The sequence below is a fragment of the Lipomyces chichibuensis genome, assembly GCF_038497645.1.
Source record: "Lipomyces chichibuensis strain CBS 12929 unplaced genomic scaffold V1513scaffold_10, whole genome shotgun sequence".
Taxonomy (NCBI): Eukaryota; Fungi; Ascomycota; class Lipomycetes; order Lipomycetales; family Lipomycetaceae; genus Lipomyces; species Lipomyces chichibuensis.
In genome coordinates this window covers 108,834-126,510 of record NW_027117462.1, presented here as the reverse complement: position 1 = coordinate 126,510, position 17,677 = coordinate 108,834, and the positions used below count along the sequence as shown (strand labels likewise).

At 46.6% G+C, this 17,677-nt stretch overlaps 10 protein-coding genes across 10 annotated transcripts; 6 read left to right on the top strand and 4 right to left on the bottom strand.

Annotated features, from left to right (window-relative positions):
* Nucleotides 1–23: 23 nt before the first annotated feature.
* Nucleotides 24–2,128, top strand: V1513DRAFT_442229 (pyridoxal phosphate-dependent transferase). The gene is made up of 2 exons (XM_066897632.1): nt 24–719; nt 877–2,128. Exons 1-2 carry the CDS (start codon nt 314–316, stop codon nt 1,752–1,754), a joined length of 1,284 nt encoding a protein of 427 aa, XP_066754293.1. The 5' UTR covers nt 24–313; the 3' UTR covers nt 1,755–2,128.
* On the top strand, nt 2,129–3,580 carry V1513DRAFT_484169 (uncharacterized protein). Its single transcript, XM_066900437.1, has 3 exons — nt 2,129–2,544; nt 2,594–2,633; nt 2,689–3,580. Exons 1-3 carry the CDS (start codon nt 2,466–2,468, stop codon nt 3,215–3,217), a joined length of 648 nt encoding a protein of 215 aa, XP_066754292.1. The 5' UTR covers nt 2,129–2,465; the 3' UTR covers nt 3,218–3,580.
* Nucleotides 3,217–4,206, bottom strand: V1513DRAFT_442223 (thioredoxin-like protein). Its single transcript, XM_066897631.1, has 4 exons — nt 4,044–4,206; nt 3,629–3,967; nt 3,530–3,576; nt 3,217–3,477 (listed from the first exon to the last, which is right to left on the bottom strand). The coding sequence occupies exons 1-4, from the start codon at nt 4,077–4,079 to the stop codon at nt 3,402–3,404; spliced, it is 498 nt and encodes a 165-aa protein (XP_066754291.1). The 5' UTR covers nt 4,080–4,206; the 3' UTR covers nt 3,217–3,401.
* A 596-nt stretch (nt 4,207–4,802) lies between these two features.
* V1513DRAFT_21761 (uncharacterized protein) lies at nt 4,803–7,680 on the top strand. The gene has a single exon (XM_066894376.1). The coding sequence runs from the start codon at nt 4,928–4,930 to the stop codon at nt 7,352–7,354; it is 2,427 nt and encodes an 808-aa protein (XP_066754290.1). The 5' UTR covers nt 4,803–4,927; the 3' UTR covers nt 7,355–7,680.
* Nucleotides 7,681–8,114: 434 nt separating this feature from the next.
* V1513DRAFT_21785 (WD40-repeat-containing domain protein) lies at nt 8,115–9,587 on the top strand. Its single transcript, XM_066894378.1, has 2 exons — nt 8,115–8,473; nt 8,535–9,587. Exons 1-2 carry the CDS (start codon nt 8,273–8,275, stop codon nt 9,240–9,242), a joined length of 909 nt encoding a protein of 302 aa, XP_066754289.1. The 5' UTR covers nt 8,115–8,272; the 3' UTR covers nt 9,243–9,587.
* Nucleotides 9,468–9,815, bottom strand: V1513DRAFT_377570 (uncharacterized protein; the record flags this gene model as incomplete). The annotated part of the gene is made up of 2 exons (XM_066894955.1): nt 9,468–9,593; nt 9,735–9,815. Coding segments are annotated over 2 exons (207 nt in total), but the record flags the coding sequence as incomplete, so codon positions are not given.
* Nucleotides 9,816–10,247: 432 nt separating this feature from the next.
* V1513DRAFT_442212 (uncharacterized protein) lies at nt 10,248–11,410 on the bottom strand. The gene has a single exon (XM_066897630.1). The coding sequence runs from the start codon at nt 11,192–11,194 to the stop codon at nt 10,493–10,495; it is 702 nt and encodes a 233-aa protein (XP_066754287.1). The 5' UTR covers nt 11,195–11,410; the 3' UTR covers nt 10,248–10,492.
* A 20-nt stretch (nt 11,411–11,430) lies between these two features.
* V1513DRAFT_21777 (nitrogen permease regulator of amino acid transport activity 3-domain-containing protein) lies at nt 11,431–15,320 on the top strand. The gene is made up of 3 exons (XM_066894377.1): nt 11,431–14,187; nt 14,238–14,387; nt 14,438–15,320. Exons 1-3 carry the CDS (start codon nt 11,666–11,668, stop codon nt 15,108–15,110), a joined length of 3,345 nt encoding a protein of 1,114 aa, XP_066754286.1. The 5' UTR covers nt 11,431–11,665; the 3' UTR covers nt 15,111–15,320.
* On the top strand, nt 15,282–16,459 carry V1513DRAFT_442209 (folate-sensitive fragile site protein Fra10Ac1-domain-containing protein). Its single transcript, XM_066897629.1, has one exon. The coding sequence runs from the start codon at nt 15,447–15,449 to the stop codon at nt 16,167–16,169; it is 723 nt and encodes a 240-aa protein (XP_066754285.1). The 5' UTR covers nt 15,282–15,446; the 3' UTR covers nt 16,170–16,459.
* Nucleotides 16,460–16,687: 228 nt separating this feature from the next.
* On the bottom strand, nt 16,688–17,110 carry V1513DRAFT_424490 (uncharacterized protein; the record flags this gene model as incomplete). Its single annotated transcript, XM_066896081.1, has 3 exons — nt 16,688–16,892; nt 16,946–16,973; nt 17,044–17,110. 3 exons carry the CDS (start codon nt 17,108–17,110, stop codon nt 16,688–16,690), a joined length of 300 nt encoding a protein of 99 aa, XP_066754284.1.
* Nucleotides 17,111–17,677: the final 567 nt, after the last annotated feature.

Below are 17,677 nucleotides of genomic sequence, written 5' to 3'. Positions count from 1 at the left end.
AAAGATAGCCATGATAACGACGGAACAGGACTGCGTTAATAGGCATGAGTCAGCACAGACAAGCGACAAGCGGCGCAGTCGAGGTCGGCATCGTAAATCAATTAGACCGTAAATAATTTGTCTTCGTCGTCGTCCTCTATTTTTTTATTCTACTATTCATTCTCTGTGCTCGTGTCGGCCAGTTCCGCTCTTTTCCTCAGCCAGTCTCGTTCGCGTGGCAGAAGTAAATATTCTCAATTTTGCCGTTTGTTGCCATAATCAGCCACCACCTGTCGTCAGTCGACGCTCACCAACCTTACTATCAAAAGCGAACATGTCACGGTGGCACTCCCACTCCCACTCAACCATTTCTTCCTCTGCCGCCCTCCGTCTTGCACAGCTCTCCTCCCACTTCACTCCTGCCGTATCTTCTGAACAGTCCTCTACAATGACAAAGCCCAAGACGTCCGCACAGGCAGCGCACCCGCTAACCCTGATCCCTGGCCCCGTCGAGTTCACCGACGAGGTGCTAGCCGCCATGGCCACGCCGTCCCAGTCCCACGTATCCCCGCAGTTCGTCGAGGTTTTCGGCGACGCCCTCGCGCTGCTCAGACAATTGTTCTTCAATACGGACAAGCAGGCTCAGACTTTCGCTATTGCTGGCGCAGGCACACTCGGCTGGGATTTCGTCGCTGCAAACTTGATCGAGCCTGGCGAGGAAGCGCTCGTCCTTCACACCGGTACGTCCTTTCATTCATCCATTGAGGAGGCTATTAATGGTCTCTGTTCCATTGCCGTGTCATTGCGTCATTCGTGAAGGCTTGCAATTGCGTGGATGTAGCTCTCCGTGAGGGGTAGAAGAAAAATTTTGTTGTGGCACGCTAACAGCTCTTACAGGTTACTTCGCCGACTCGTTGGCGGACTGCATCGCCACGTACGGTGGCAAGCCCACTCAATTGAAGGCGCCCATCGGCGACATCGTAACGCTTGACGCGATCGAAACTGCATTGAAGGAGAAGAAGTTCAAGGTAGTGACCATCACCCATGTCGACACCTCTACCGGCGTGCTTTCAGACATCAAGTCCATCGCCGCCCTCGTCCGGGCAGTGTCGCCTGAGACCCTGGTTATCGTCGACGGCGTCTGCTCTGTTGGCGTCGAGGAAATCAGGTTCGACGACTGGGACCTCGACCTCGTCCTTACCGCTCCTCAGAAAGCCATCGGCGTCCCTGCTGGTCTGTCGATCTTCATCGCGTCTGGCCGTGCGCTTGACGTTTTCCGAGCACGGAAAGTACCTCCGACTTCCTATTACGCCAGTTTTGCGAAGTGGTTGCCAATTATGCAAAACTACGAGGCCAAAAAGCCGTCATACTTCTCGACGCCGCCTGTCCAGAACATCCACGCGTTGCTGGCGTCGCTCAAGCAAATCCTCGCTGTCCCGCTAGCAGACCGATTTGCTGCACACGCCCGTATGTCCGACAGAATTAAGGCCACCATTGCGAGCTACGGCCTCAAACAGGTTGCCTTCCGCGAGGGCTACCAAGCCAACGGCATGACTGCCGTGTACCTCCCCGAGGGCGTCGCTTTACCTGATTTGCTCCCGCGGATTGCTAGCCGTGGCATCGTTCTCGCCGGTGGTCTGCACAAAGCAATTGCGACGAAGTACTTCCGAATCGGACATATGGGTGTGTCGGTCACCGATGAGGACCGCGAGGACTTCGACAAGGCGCTTGCCGCGATTAAAGAAAGCTTGGCTGAGGCAGGATATACTATGTGAAGTGAACCTGCATTTTGGTTTAGGGGTGAAAAAATTTAGATGTACACAAAATCTGTTTTGGTTCATTTTTTGGGTTTATATGTTTTGTGTCATGCATGGAAATACGTCGCACTGGCGGATTAATTCTGGAGTTTGACGTATGATATTTCAATTATGTAGAGGTATTTACGACATATTAATTGGTCACTATACACAAAAAGCTCCTTACGTGGCTCATTGCATTGTATAATCTGCTAAATACTGCCGTGTGCTACTCCTGATATCAATTTCTGCAGAATTGTCACCGAGAGATTTTGTCACATCTCCTATCGGTGTTAGAAAATGTGTCGTAAGTTGTTTTTTTTTTTGCAACATTGGCTCTGTTACTTTTGCTGTCCAGCATTCAGAAGCATGTTGGGTTAGGTTGAACCATTCCAGTTGCAAAACTTTGTTTTGAAAAGTAGCCGACAAGCATTCTTCAGTGCACGAAGAAGAACGCAGAAACAGAACCACCTTGTATTGCGTGTGGCGAGTCAACTGCGAGCTGTGTATACTAGATAAACGATACAGAAGGACATCCGGCGCGCGTTTGGCGGATGGGTAGGAAAGCCGAGCTACAGTGTGGAGTAAATAAATGTCTCTTCAATAGCTAGATCAACCAATCGCCAGGCACATTCTCCGCGAAGATTTAAGTACCGTGTAGCCGTTGGTAGAAACTGGATAGCTTACATTATGGTGTATTATTTTACGTCGAACGGGGAGGAAACGGGTAGACCTATGCTACTGTACATGGGCAAGCACAAGGAAGAAAGTGTGTGTCTGTGTACTTGCTATTTCGCAGAAATCTGCTAATTATTTAGATGAGGATTTAATTAAATATGGACGTGACACGGACGTGTGGTAAGTCACCATTAGCTTTTATTATTGTAAAATCGGAAATTAACGAAGATATCAGGTTCCACGTTGACAACCTGTCGTCGGCTCACGTCTACCTACGCCTCGAGCCCGGCGAGACGTGGGACACCTTACCGGCCGGTGTCCTGGAGGACTGTGCACAACTCACTAAAGCAAATTCGATCGAAGGAAATAAAAGAGACAATATCACGGTTATCTACACGCCGTGGACCAATCTGCGCAAAACGAACGGTATGGCTGTCGGACAGGTGGGTTTTAAGAAGGACAAGCTCGTGAAGAAAGTGCATATCCAGACTCGCGTCAATGCGATTGTGAATAGGCTTAATAAAACCAAAGTTGAGAAGTTTCCGGATTTTCAGTCTGAGAAGGTTGCGTACGAGAAGACACGGACACACGCACAGCGCGCGGTGCAAGCAGCAAGAAATAAGCGTGAGCTAGAAGCGGCAGAGGCAAAGAAAAAGGCGGCGTGGCAACAGGAGCATGCATATGATGATATATTTTCGGAGGAGAATCTTGCAAAGTCCAGTAACCAGAACAGAGGAGAGGATTGGGAGGATGATTTTATGTAATGTCATCTATATTTATAGAGTTCTCTCTAGAGAACATTGCATTTTCCAAATGTCGTCCATCTGTCGACAAGTTTATCATTGCTCGGCTTCCAAGCATTCCAAGGTGCCAGATCATTTGCTATTACATGATCATTATATTGTATTTACATTGAACGACTGTCTGCGCGGCCAGATACATCGGAATTTATTTCGTCTCGGCGTCTTCGACAGGTTCGGGGACGAGGACATTCGCCTTTTCTAGCAATTCCGCAAGCTCACCACTATCACGGCATTAGCAGCGTCAGAAATATAGTTGTAGTCAATAGAACATACGACTGATGCATAGCAATCAAAATATCACATCCTCCAATAAATTCGCCCTAAACATCCATTAGTCCCGCCAATCCCGAACTCTCACAAACAATAACTGACATTAACATAAAGCTGTGGAATTGTCGGCCAGTTGCTGTATTCCTTAATGCTTTGCCGCAACTCGTTATCCTCCAACACATTAAACGCAGAAAACTTTTCTGGGTCGACGCCTTGCAATCCCAAAATCTGGATAGTAGCACGCGAGAATCCACATTGCGGGAACTCGGGTGTTCCTTTCATGAACAGCACAACGGACGAGGACTTAATGGCGTTGTCGATCGCTGAGCGGGCATGTTCACTAAGATAGCGTGTTTGCTGAGCCTGTAGGATGCGGAGATAGAGAGGAGTTTGATTGGAGAATGTTGCCCGGACAGTGCTGGCGCCAACGTATGCCCGCGTCTGGTCGTCGTCGTTCGTTAGTATCAAGTCTTGTATACCTTTCTTCCGGTTCTATAGCAATGTGTTGGATACTTACCCGAGCCGTGCCGAATAGTGATCGTGCAAAAGACATTTGTCAGGTAATTTCGGAATTGCAGCGGCCAAAGTATTCTATATAGCACAGTAATACGGTCACGCACGTAGCCTGCTGTGTATTATTTCAAAGCAGTGAAATCTTTGTCGTGGAGGATGTATGAATAAGGATGCAATCATTATTTAAAGTTGACTGTGAAACTCAAATTCTACTATGAGCTAATCATGCACATTACGAACACCCGTAGTATACTTTGCTCAGACATTGATATACTGCAGTTTAAAACATAATGGCCTTATTACGAACAATTATTAGGATTAGCTAGGTATATATTACATGATAATTTACAGTACATCCCCATAAAGAGCCTGTCGCCACATTCGGTTTAGACTTGTAAACCCTCAAATCTGGCCAATCAAGATTCGCAAACTTCCCGACTTGCGATTGACCTATCCTGGAATGAAAAGTAAAACGTCCTGAAACGGCACAGTCAATAGACTTTCAATATATAGTATTGAGAACAGATGGCCCTGTTCGGAACCGTCAGACTCATTTTATGTTCGCGGCGCATCTTTGGAATGCTGGGACATATATGGCTGATTCGTAAAATTGTCGCGACTAAGTAAGCGAGGCACATGTCCAAACATCGACACACTTCTGAGCCGCACGACTTTGATCATCAGTTCATCACGATGTCGCATCGCACGAGCTACAAAATTCGATTCATTCGTGACGCTTGCATTCGACATCAAATCCACCTTTTCTTGCACAGCAATATCACAGAAACAAGAAATTGTGAACCTGTTGCTTAGGTTCGTTTTCTCTTTGGTTCGATTCTTCTCAGCTCGTTCTCTTGCTAAATTTCAGTTGACAACTGGTACGCCAATATGGACGCGACCTCGCGTCTCGCACCATCCACAACACCAGCGGCCACAGACACATATACTCCTACGCGCTCATCCTCCTCCGCCGCACTACCACAATTCGGACTAAACAGAGGTCATCTTCTGCGTCTCCACGACTTCCGACCTTCACCGCTACTTTACAGTCGCAGCCACACTACCTCGCCGCTCAACAGCCCTTACGTGTTATCCCCCAGTATACCTGCGTCCTTACGTGTCAATCGATTTAAAAACCTGTTTTCTACGTCCGAAAGTCCGAGTCGTGATGAACACACATCGGAGGGCGGATTCAAGTCTTGGGTCGACGGACTGAAAAGCAGAGCGAAGCGCGCGCTACAAGAGAATGAGAAAAGCGAGGCCGAGTTTAACGGATGGATTGAGTCGGAGGAAAGACGGCAACGAGCGCTATTTGAATTTCCGGCGTCAATATTCGCAGGGGATGAGGATGAGGATACGGTGCAGTCTGTGGCGTTCGAAACGTTGGGCCATGTCCTGCTTGAGGAGAAGCAGAAGCGGGAGACAGAAATTGCGGAGGAACGCGCATCAAAGAAACGCCGGCGGACGCAGGGACAAGAAGACGCGAGTATGAAGCCTCTGCCGCCGCCGATGAGTACCCCGGTGAATGTTTCCGGTGAACGGATACGACGGAGTCCGATCCGGATTTATGAGGATCCGCAGTCAAGGTCGGGATCAGAGTATAATGGATATGGCGGTAGCATACAAAGTGAGGATGAATACGGAGACATATATGCAGACGAGAATATTAATCCGCATCGTGTGGCCGGCATGGACGAACAGGCAGGTGATGAGGCAGTAGAACGAGGCGACAATGACGCCGAACCTGACGCAGAGGACGGAGAATCATTAGCGACAGCTCCCGATATTCAAGCGGAAGAACTCTCTGACGCAGGAAATCCCACAGAATATGACTACGAAGAAGATCAGGAAGAGCCTGCAGATCCGAGTTTGCATATCGAGCAAGAACAAGAAGATCCCGGTTTGCAGCTTTTCACTACTATCCTTCCAATAGATCCTGCACTTTTCTCAGCAGCCGAGGACCTTCGTCCAGACGCTCATAAGGCCGACGTGGAATACGGACACAGTGACAAGAAAGCCGAATATATGAATGATGAAGATGAAGATGAAGAACACAATGATTTGCGTGAAAATGAGTTTGCCGATGACGACGTGGAAGAGGAATTGGAAGAGGAATTGGAAGAGGAACTGGAAGAGGAATTGGAAGAGGAATTGGAAGAGGAATTGGAAGAGGAATTGGAAGAGGAATTGGTCGAAGAAAGAGACTACGACAGTCAAGAAGAGTACGACGACGGGTACGACGGGTACGATGAATACGATGACTTTGATGAAGAATATGAGCAGGATCAAGAGGCTAGTTTTCTGCCTCAGTTCGCTGGCAAGATTAAGCCAACTTCGACGTCGGTTGAAAATTATGCATATTCATCGCCGCCTGCATCGGATTTGGCAGAGGAGGAATACGAGTTGGAAGATGAGTTTGAGACTTCGGCAATAGACCAGCCTCCTACAAAGAAAGTCGTACAGTCAGAAGTCATCGAACTCTCCAGCGATGAATCTGGAGAAAACGAGGACAATGGATCGTCGCCATCCTTATCATCGGAATCTGATGAAGACAGCTATGACAATGAACCAGACGAACTAGAAGAGGAGCAGAAAGGATCTATGTGGACACCAAGTATACCTGGCACCAAATCTACTCGGGTGTTAAATGACCTAGTACAACGAAATCGGCCCAATCTTATTGATACTTTCCGTACGGCTCGGTATGCTCAAGACGAAGACCAATATTCCGATGATGGGGAATACGACGTGGAAGAATTTGAAAATGACAATCGCTCTGACGAGGGGTCTGGTGAGCAAGATGATGAAATCTCGGAGTCAGAATCAGAGCGATCATTCCAGCAGACCTTCCAAGACGACGAGGATCCTGAAGAGGAGCGGCAGATCGCACGAGAGGAGCGACGAAAAGAGCTTGCTACAGAAGAAGCGGATCAGGAAATCGTTGACGTTTCGGAAAAGTCTCAGATTAACGCTGAAGTGGAGGCCACTCGTACAGTCAACGAGGGGACAGAGGAATCAGGGGCCGTGGAAGATGACGAAGTGTTCATTGAAGAAGAAGCGCAAACACCACTTGTTCATGAATCAGATTCGGACCCAAATGAACGGTTTCCCGAGGAGGACGACTACTGGGAAGGTAACGATGACGCTCAACGTCCTGCGAGTACAGTTGCAAAGCCTCCAGAATTTGAAAAAGCGGAAAACGAGTATAGCATTGAAACACGGAAGCATTCTACTTTTAGTTTGGAAGGCGAAGACAACGAGACTGTAGCAGAAGCGGACTTGGACAACGTCTCTTTACAAGCCAATGGCCAGTGATCTAAGTAAGGGGAGACCGGAAACTGTACTATATATGTGCGATTTGTATATTGTGAAATGTAGTTGGAAACTACCCCTTGTACATTATGTCGATTATCATTCAAGTGTAATCTAGTTCGGTTGTTAGCATATTTATTCGTCGGACGATTGTAATATCGCACTCATCGATCCTGCTCAGATTGTTTCTTGGCACCATAAAAGCGCTTGCGACTTCCGCTTCATAATACCTGCAGACTACCGTCTTCCTGCCGACCTACCTCATCCGCGCGGTCGATCCTAGCTCCGCAATAAATCCAACCTGAACTCATGAACACGGCGCTGTACATTGTAACTGATATTTTTTTTCCTGTATTCTTTCGCCATTGACTACAATCTGTGTAGTTGCATACAGATCAGTCCCAAAAGAGAGAACATTTCATATCCACGGCCTTTATAAACTCGCCAGCTTGAACTAACCTTGGCTGGAAGTTACATGGATCAGCCGTACATACTGCATGATCCGGTTCAGGTAGACATACGGCGTGGGACTGAGTAGCGGGCAGATTGAGAGGGAGGTGACAGGACGACGGTTCGAGAGACGGGTAGTTCAGACCTTTTACCATACCATCATAGCAGTTTTTGAGTAGCCCGTCATATTAACAACTTACCAATTTAATTAATTTGAGTATCCCAAATCGGGAAAGAAATGATCGCTAGCTCAAAAGGCTCATTTAGTTTATATGGCATGGCATTAGATGATGGGAGTGTACATGGACAGCGATGATGCAATCTCCCAGTCCAATTTTGGCCCACTCGCGACCCTTGCTCCACAATAGTATGGAGGGTCTCACGCTGCGACGCTGCGGTTCCCATAAAAAAGCCTGATGTTTCCACCTGCTTCCCAGGACACATCCAGCAGCGTGAAATTCGATATCCGCAATGTCTGTTATTTTAGCATCTGCAGGCTACGACCATACCATTAGATTTTGGGAAGCATTGTCCGGGATCTGCCAGCGAACCATCCAGCATCCAGACTCGCAAGTAAATCGTCTGGCTATCACCCCCGACAAACGGTTCTTAGCGGCAGCAGGACGACTCAATGTAAAGCTATATGATATTAGAGGGTCAAATCCTAATCCAGTATGAAATCTTGGACTACGATATGGTATTCCGTGCATCAGGTTGTTCTAATTGACTTTAGGTCACGACGTTTGAAGGCCATACGAACAATGTCACTGCGGTTGGCTTCCAAAGCGATGGCAAATGGATGGTCACTTCCTCTGAAGATGGGACGGTAAAAGTTTGGGATATGCGCGCACCGATGGTCCAGCGGAACTACAAACATCGAGTTCCCGTGAATGATGTAGTGATCCATCCTAACCAGGGTGAACTGATTAGCTGCGACGAAGGTGGAAACGTCAGGATCTGGGATCTTGGAGAGAATACATGCACTCATCAGCTAATTCCACAAGATGATGTGCCGGTGCGATCAGTCTCTGTCGCGACAGACGGATCAATGCTTGTTGCAGGAAATAACAAAGGGAATTGCTATGTCTGGAAGATGGTTAACAGCAGGGATACTACTTCATTGCATCCTGTAACAAAATTTCGTGCACATACGAAGTATATTACCAGAGTTCTCCTGTCACCAGATGTGAAGCACCTCTCTACATGCTCGGCTGATCATACTGCAAGGATATGGTCTACGGAAGGTTTTGATCTGGAAACGACATTGACTGGCCATCAGAGATGGGTGTGGGATTGTGCGTTCAGTGCAGATTCGGCATACCTTGTTACTGCCTGCTCAGATCATTATGCCCGCTTGTGGGAGTTAAGTTCGGGCCAGATTATCAGACAGTATAATGGCCATCATAAGGGAGCGGTTTGCGTAGCGCTCAATGATGTTTAGCTCTGCGTCACGTCATGTCTATTAGCATTAGCTTTTTATTTGTTTCAACTAATCTGCATGGTATTTCGGCGTTTTGTGATAATTTTTGGTATATTCTCGTTGCATAGATAAGCTTTTGGTATAATATGATTGTCATGATATCATCCGATTCTCGATACATATTTGTCTATTGCATTTCGACGTATAGCAATACTGACTGTCATTATCCAATTCCTATTCATAGGTTTAATAAGGAACGACTGCCCCCGATAATTTTAGGCTTTTGATAGCTTCAATCAGGTAAACATCGACTTCTTCTTCTATCTCTAAATCGAAGTTTTTCAGCCGCGACGATCCTTCGTGTGATTTGAGCTAGCGTCAGTATTGTGCAAACATGCATGGCATATGCGTCTTAGCCTTTCCGATATTTTCCTTTCTCAACATCTATAACTCTGCAAATCGACAGTCTAGCCGTATTCTCATGTCTGCTTCTGCAAACACCTAAAGCAGGACACACGCAATGGTCAATGTATCTCGGAACAAATAAAACGTGGCTCTACTCGACTTTCGGACATGTAAACTGATATATTTTGCTTGTACCGCTCATCAACTACCCCCTTTCAACAGCCTTACACTTTTAAATCGACAACCCTGAACCATAGGATTTGCTGCAATACTCCACGACCATGGGTATGTTCGCATAACAGCAAACTAGACACGTGGCTTTGGGGAGCTGATGGTAGCGCGAGGTTTGGAAAGAATGGTGGTCGTTGTGTTGATTGTGGCCTGATGTGAATGACGCTTGCGGCCATGTAAGTCGTGGTAGAGGTATAACTGCATGATATAGTTCTCGGGTAGATTGAGGTTTGCGTTTTGCATGTCGGACGAAACCCGCGACTCTTGCTGAATGTTCATTGCGAATTTTTGTGCGCGATGGTGTAGAAATTTGTAGAAGGTGAGAAGACTTACTGTCAGTAACTCTTCTAATAATAGAATTTTTAATGACTGGCGTGTGTTGGGATGATGTTAGCTGGTATCAATATATATTGAAGAAAGACTAAAGAGGTGATACTTTACACGAGGTTTGAGCTAAAAGGAGCAAATGCAGAAGCCGACCACAAACATTTATTTACTGTCAGTATCTGCTGACTTAACGCATTTTTAGGGGACCATGCCATACAAAGAATTTGGCAGAGAAACTAAATACCACTTATGCCCACGGCACAGCTAAGAGATGAAAACAGAACTCGATACCCCACAAGCTAAACAGTTCAGGTTATAGAAAATGGACGCGATAACTCAAAACTTCTGCCCATTAGTATATTAGGTGACGACAGCGGGTTCTTCGCTCCAAATACTCCTCCATAACCAATATTCCTCTGGTTATAATAACCACCAGTAAGGTAACCCATCTGACCGTCACGGTTGTTAAGATATGCCTCATATCTGTGCATTTGATACTGTAGTGACTCAAATTGTTCACTGAAGGGGTTTCCATTCGGTTCTGCGTAATGTGAACCTCCAGATTTACTTGTTCCTTGATCATCTGGCATAAAATTATTGTCATCACTAGTATAAGTTGTCGGACGCCCGTTGTTTACCCTCATGACGGTGAACTGCAAAGTGATGGATTCCTCAGCTTGCCTCTCCATCAACAATGTAATCTTTGTCCACCGTGCGATCGACTTCATCTTGCTGTTACTGTCAAGCTGACTATCGGCAATGGTCAAAAGCAGTGCGATTTCCCGGTCATCGTCTTGTTTGGTAAGTGAGCTGTTGGTGCTGGCAGGAACTAGGTGCTGCAGCAACTGGCGAAGTCGAGGCTGCGTCGATTTGCCTGAAATATCTTTGCCGGGCATCCTAAAAATATATCTATGAATACAGACAGATAAAATATACGTTAATTCAAAATTATACAAAACAACAAAATGAGTATGACTGAACAAAATCAGTGAGCAGTCTTGCACTTTCATGTCAAGCTGGGCATCTTCAATGCTATTGCCCTCACGTCAGTGTATAGCAAGGTCTAATTCCCATGAAGCTGGTCTAGGCACCTCTCACTATTTAATGTATAATGAATTCGTTCACGCTTCAGTTCATGTAGATCCGGAATATTCTCCGACTCGAGATTGCTAATCCACTCGCGCTCTAATCTTCGAGTTAATCGATTAGCGTGCGGCTCATTATGCCCTATAGTCTGCTACGGTTCGTCCATAATTAAGGCTTAGTTTGCGGCGTAACAGTTGATTGACTCTAGTTCGACGTCCATCGTCATTGACCGGACAATAAGCGACGGTCTACGCAGTTGACATACTAGCACCCCGACAACCACCAGCTTATCTCCATGACCAGCACTACACTCTTTGTCCCGCAGAAATACAAAAGCGTCTGGTGATCTCTTATCAGCACTACGCTGTCACGGTGCGTCCTGAGTGAACAAGATCATGAGTAGCCGCGCGCCTTCAGGCCCCGGCCTTACGCCGCATCTTTTGGGAATTATGCTTGTTATCACCACCCCCAATGGCCCGCAATTCGTGTTTAACTATCCTCAGACTGCCAATGCGCCATCTTCAAGACAAGTCAAAGGCAAGTCAGCGGCTTCCGCTTCGCCTAGCCTGCCCGGCAGTATTCGGTACAGGAAGCGCGACGGCGACACGTCGCCATTGCCTTATTCAACCCCATCGTCGCCTGCATTGGGTGCGATGCCGGCCACGTCGTCAAAGTTGTATAGATTTGACTCCCCGGATTCGTCACCCTCTAGTTCGGCTTACAGTTCGTCTTCGTCATATTCTTCATCGTCCTCAGACTCGGACGATGACAAGCTGCGCTTTTCATCATCAGAAGAGGTAGAGGATTCAGACGATGACGACGCAGATATTGACAATACACTGGACTTAGAAATCGACATTGTGGAGTCCTTGGATGCCAACAGCTTACGCAGCCGCCAGGGTCGGCCGTCATCATCTCCACGGACAGGTGCCAGGAGTTTATCACAAATTCTTGCGCTAGGCTCTGGATCAGACGTTATCCCAGGTGGTGGAGCTGTAGCTAACCAACCGGCTCGCCATAGTCATAAGCAGTCGCGAAGGCGGAGGAAGCAAGTTGCAGGGGGAGGTTTGCTCCGGTCTTACGGGCCAAGAAGTCATACTTCTAGTGGTCACTCGTCTAATGGACTACGGACAAATTTGTCAAGTTCACTGGTTCTAGGGGATTTTCCAGCACATGTGCCGGCAAGTATGCCGGAGCCTGCACGCTCCTTGGCTTCGTCGTCGCAATTGCAGCGCAGAAGTATATCACCCTCTGCAGAAGCGGTTTCGTCCCCACGGCTTACAGCGGTGTCGACCATAGATACTACTACAATTGCAAATAATACCAAACTGGACGATATTGTGAGTGCTCTCCGTACATCTAATGTAGCGCCATCATCACGAAGTGTGTCAAGCACACGTGACGCAATTTCTCGGCGAAAGAGTCTTGATTATCATCACCATCATCACCATGATCGTCGACGAAAAAGTACTACTGATAACATCATCCAAAATTCTAACGAGAGCGACGATGAGGAACGGTCAGGGAACGCCGACCGCAACAGTCATCCTTCATCAGGAATCCATCAACAACCACAGTGGGAGAAAAGTTTTGGCTATGACACTGACTTCTTAGCTGCATTGCTTTGTCCGAGGCGAAGCATGTGCGACACAAAATTCGAGCTTACTGTTGGAGATCTTGCCTTGTTGGGTTTACCGATGCATGCATGGGTGGACGGGAAATGGAAGCGCAGCGCAGCGGATCGCGTACGGAAGTTGCGAAGATCGCACGGTGGATCTGCTTCTGCGTCAGTTACAATAAAGTCCATAACGTCTGACTCTGACAGATTCGATAGCGTGTTCGGATACGAAGAGGAAGGCGACGATGCTGATCAAGAATATTTCGATGATGACATGGAGGTAGAGAACAGCACCAATGCATTGGAACGATCTTTGCTGAGTTTAACGTTGGAGTCTAATCAAGCCTCCGGTCACGAGAATGTGAAAGATACTGGTGGAAGCGACGAGAAAAGCATGACAAATTCGGCAGCCGATGACGAAAGAAGTAGCCTAGCGAATAATATCAACAATATGTTTCATGCATTCCAAAATCGAAGTGCGAACTATGCAGCTGCTGCAAGCGATAGCAATTACGAAGGGTTAATCGATCGAAGTGCGGATGAGATTAGCGACAATTTTCCAAGTGACGATCAGAGTGGTCCGTCTTCTTCAGTCGAACCATCTTCTATTTCTGGTTCGCGAGCGCCGTCAGCGATGCAATCCCCTTTGCTGGAAGCATCACTTCAGCCGCTTCGTAATAAGTCTGCTTCAAATGATGAAAAAAGTTCTATGAATATGTTTCATGTGGTTTTTGCTATGAACCCGCCAGAGCTGGAATACAATGTGCGTGTTGATGAGATGTATGACTACGTTGCGGCACCACTGGCGGAGTGTCTGCGCTATGAACAGCATAAGTCGAACTACGTCTGGAAGCAAGCGCAGATGATGATTAGACTCCGGGAGAGTGCTGCCATGAGCGGTATGCCTCAGGAGGAGCTCTGGGCGCAAACTTTGACGAAATCGTCACTCGCGCTCGCGCTGGCACAGATATTCCTTGCAGTATCGACGTCGTCTATTGCAAAGGTTGTAATCAATGGAAGTACTCGATCTTTTCAGATTCCGATCCAGATGCATTCTGCAACGCTACCTTCCATATTGGAACCTGTCACAATTCCAGGATTTTATCTCACTACAGAGGACTACTCCGTTAGAATGGGCACGGATCTGGAAGATAGTCAACAAAATGGACAAGGTGGCATGCCATTTTTGGAACATGCATTGCTATTGCTGGATGAGGCAGACAAGATTATCAATGAACTCCAGACAGATCCACGGAGTCCAATGGCAAAGTTCATTCGCTCTGTCTCTCCTACCGAATCGTATGTTGCCTATGTGTCATGGTTATCAATTTGTGTACTGACGTTCGTAGGTTGACGAAGGTGTCAGCTAACACTGAGCTTTCATTACGTGATGCGGAAAGCTATGCGAGACATTTGATCTACTGGCGGCGCGCTCGGATTATTATCCCTGTTCACAGACGAGGTATCTATATCGTGGCACCAACGGCGCCTCTGTCTTGGTAGGTCTTTTTTTTGCCTACGAAAGTTATAGCTCGCTAAGGCCATCTAGTCTACGAACACATTCGAAGCTGTTTGCTAAGACATTCCCGTCATTACCATCACTCTCTCGCATACTGGAAGAAATATCGTCTCACGAGCCCCGCCCATATGGTACCCTCATCCCGTCACACAATATGCGTGAAAGGTACCTCGATGCGCTAGCATGGCTATTGCGATTTGGCTACTTAGCACAACTGCGTACTTTTATTTGGCTCCGTATTTCCAAGGCGATCAAGAAGTCAGTAGCTAATGACGAACGGTTACGAAGAGTTCTCGAAAGTAGCAGGGGAAAATATGATCATGACGAAGACGACGACGATGATGATGATGATGATGATGATGATGGGTACGATATTGTTTTGTCCGATACTGCTTCGATGTCTCGTCGCCAAGGCGAAAATGCAGCGGCCTCACTAAGTCAGCTTTTCGCAGAAGAAAATCAATTGGAGGATACGATTATTCTCGAGCCGGACCGCGCGAATGTACTTGAACGCAAGTGGATGGACAAGATCGTCGCAGGACAGAATGGAGATATGGTAGAGTTATTTTGGAAAGTGGCTAAATATATGAATGGTAAAGTAGCGTTTGAAGATGTTCCCGGCAAAGAAGGGATTGAGCGAAGGGACGTGAGAAATTTGCTGGCAATTGTCAAGGAGCATATCATCATTTCCAGGCATTGGTAACGCTGCGTGGTTGATTAATTTATGTATTGGAGTATTGGGAATATTTTAATTATATGTATATATGGTATATGCTGTTCGTGGACTGTTTTGTATAAATTTGGGGTTGCATGATCAATGTAAGCTAGGGGGATTAGCACGCTGTGAACGAACGAGGCGCACAAATAAACGACCCTGGCGTATTAGTCGTACATCAGGGTTTGGGAACACGGTTTCCACATGGCAATAATCTAGATCAGTGTCAGTGTCGACTTCTCACGGACGAATATTCATGTTCGTCTCGTGTAATAACAATCTTGAGATCACCTGCAATGGTTTTGGGAAAATCAGTCACTAAAAATGACTGACAACAAGAAATCCAAGAAATCCAAAGCAACTCGCCACGAAGTAGCCGTCTCAGTTCAGGCACCTGTGCCAACTTCACTTCAACGGCCTCGAGTAGTTACAGAACGAGATTTGCTACATAAGCATCATCGACTTTTGAGGCACAACGATGATGACAACATTGAACCCGGCGATTCTTGTACTGTAGAGGAAACTGGACAACGACGCAGCGATAGAGTAGAAAGAGCAGACGAATATGGCAAAGAGATAGCCAGGGCATATTATAAGAAATTGGTAAAGGACTTTCCACTACTTGACTTGTCGAGATACAAGGAGGGTATGGTTGCTCTGCGATGGAGAACGATGGCGGAGTTTTGCAAGAATAAAGGTGGGCCGCAAGGCGTTTGTGGAGAAATTTCATGTGAAGTACAAGATGAAGACTACACGCCAAATGCGGAGAACGACTGTGATTATGATTCTACGCAGTCAAGATGTCACCTAGAAAAGCGGCAAGTTCTATTTAACTATTTGGAAGATTCTGCCGACGGGACGCGTCAAGAGCAGAAGTCGATTATGGTGTCATGCTGGCTCTGTCCTCGCCATGGGCGCAGACTTGATAAGTCTCATGAATACGAAAAAGCATTACGAGATGCGGTTTCTAGTCGCAGTAGTGAGTCAAAGGAAAGAAGAAATGGCAGGCAATGTCGTCGTCATGGACAGCATCCTTACGTGTATTGACATAGGCGGTCAGACTCGCATTTGCATTCTAATTACCGCGAACGATCGCAACGATATTCGTACGACGATGAGCAAGATATGAATCTCGTTAGAAGTGACTGATATTAACATAAAGTCTGCATATTCTTCTTGAGTTTTGCATTATTCTTCTTTGCCTGGAATGGAGTACGGGGGCAGCTGCATCCTATAGTGTATTATATTAAGCAATGACGCAGTTTAGAATATGGGTCCATTATTCAACGAAGAAATGATCAATTATAGTACAAAATCCTAAGTAGCATGTATGCATATCCATGTACAAGTAATAGTGCTCCTACCGTATGTAGCTACTCCGTATCTCGATCAGGACGTCAAATACTATTTCGCGTCGGCACTACACTCTGCTGCATGTTCGGTCTCAATTGGTGCAGCTTGATCAATTGCGACTTCAGAAGTGTCCTTCAGAGGATGTGAGTCTCCACTTATACTCTGGTCCTTGGAAAAGAAAAGACCTGATGAGTGAACAACGTGTACGCGAATCATTTGCTTGCGTGTGCGTCCGGTAAGCTGACGTCGGACGAAGCTAACGGGGGCTTTGCTGCCTTGATAACTGTTTCTGTTGCGATCGAAGCAGGAGCTGGAGATTTTATTGGAGTCTCGGCATCTTGTGTCTGTCCATGACTGGGAGGCTGCTTGTCAGGTAATGCGATGATGCCTTCTCGAACTAATCTGTCACGCTCCTCTCTAATTCAAAATGTTAGACACTACTAATAGCTGCTAGGCTCGATATTGATTACCGAAATATGGGATCAAAGAATGCAAATCCTGCGACAACAGTTAATTACGACTCAAGTCACGCCTGAATTTGGCCGTTCCTTTGTTTAGATACACTTACCGCTATATACGCCAGCCATGCCGGCCACGATAGGTGGCAATATCCGTAAAAGTATCCGTCTAGACATGTACTATAAATAAACCAAAAAGAGCTGAATCTTGTAAATGACACGACGAAGAGATTTGGAATTTACTGGTTGCGGTACTTCGGTTTAATTATTAAGGTTTATGGATTGACGAGACCTAGCCGCGACTGAACAATATCTAATTTGTCGATTGGGCAAAGCCTACTGTGAATGTACAATCTATCTGGTGGCCAGTCGCACTGTTGAGGGGTCTTCCACAAAAAATATATAACGACCCCGGTTTTGGCACATTGCTAATTTGACCCGTTGATCTAATCAATATTTGCTACGCCGCCTGTTTGAGTTAGTCTCCTTGAGCTTTGGGTTGGTATTGGCATTGGTTGTTCAATGGCGGATTCCCAAATGGCATACTGTATGAAATTACAGTGAAAACACAGTGCTACGTCCATGTAACATGTACCGGACACTCCGCCACATGGTCTGATTGGAGAGCTATCTATGCTCCTTTTCAAGGAATCCTAACATAGTGTACAATACATAAGCTTCATCACCGTATTGCGCTGTGAATTCCTAACTTTAGGCGTGGTTACGCCCGAGGAGTGGCTATCC

Bases quoted from the DNA above. Each gene is read 5' to 3' on its own strand.
- V1513DRAFT_442229 (XM_066897632.1), top strand. From the start codon at position 314: ATGTCACGGTGGCACTCCCACTCCCACTCAACCATTTCTTCCTCTGCC. The intron at 720-876 runs GTACGTCCTTTC...CAGCTCTTACAG, and splicing joins AGCGCTCGTCCTTCACACCG to GTTACTTCGCCGACTCGTTG.
- V1513DRAFT_484169 (XM_066900437.1), top strand. From the start codon at position 2,466: ATGGTGTATTATTTTACGTCGAACGGGGAGGAAACGGGTAGACCTATG. The intron at 2,545-2,593 runs GTGTGTGTCTGT...CTAATTATTTAG, and splicing joins GGGCAAGCACAAGGAAGAAA to ATGAGGATTTAATTAAATAT. The intron at 2,634-2,688 runs GTAAGTCACCAT...CGAAGATATCAG, and splicing joins GGACGTGACACGGACGTGTG to GTTCCACGTTGACAACCTGT.
- V1513DRAFT_442223 (XM_066897631.1), bottom strand. From the start codon at position 4,079: ATGTCTTTTGCACGATCACTATTCGGCACGGCTCGG. The intron at 3,577-3,628 runs GTCAGTTATTGT...ATGGATGTTTAG, and splicing joins TTCCACAGCTTTATGTTAAT to GGCGAATTTATTGGAGGATG. The intron at 3,478-3,529 runs GTATGTTCTATT...ATGCCGTGATAG, and splicing joins TTGATTGCTATGCATCAGTC to TGGTGAGCTTGCGGAATTGC.
- V1513DRAFT_21761 (XM_066894376.1), top strand. From the start codon at position 4,928: ATGGACGCGACCTCGCGTCTCGCACCATCCACAACACCAGCGGCCACA.
- V1513DRAFT_21785 (XM_066894378.1), top strand. From the start codon at position 8,273: ATGTCTGTTATTTTAGCATCTGCAGGCTACGACCATACCATTAGATTT. The intron at 8,474-8,534 runs GTATGAAATCTT...AATTGACTTTAG, and splicing joins GAGGGTCAAATCCTAATCCA to GTCACGACGTTTGAAGGCCA.
- V1513DRAFT_442212 (XM_066897630.1), bottom strand. From the start codon at position 11,194: ATGAAAGTGCAAGACTGCTCACTGATTTTGTTCAGTCATACTCATTTT.
- V1513DRAFT_21777 (XM_066894377.1), top strand. From the start codon at position 11,666: ATGAGTAGCCGCGCGCCTTCAGGCCCCGGCCTTACGCCGCATCTTTTG. The intron at 14,188-14,237 runs GTATGTTGCCTA...TGACGTTCGTAG, and splicing joins TCTGTCTCTCCTACCGAATC to GTTGACGAAGGTGTCAGCTA. The intron at 14,388-14,437 runs GTAGGTCTTTTT...AAGGCCATCTAG, and splicing joins CCAACGGCGCCTCTGTCTTG to TCTACGAACACATTCGAAGC.
- V1513DRAFT_442209 (XM_066897629.1), top strand. From the start codon at position 15,447: ATGACTGACAACAAGAAATCCAAGAAATCCAAAGCAACTCGCCACGAA.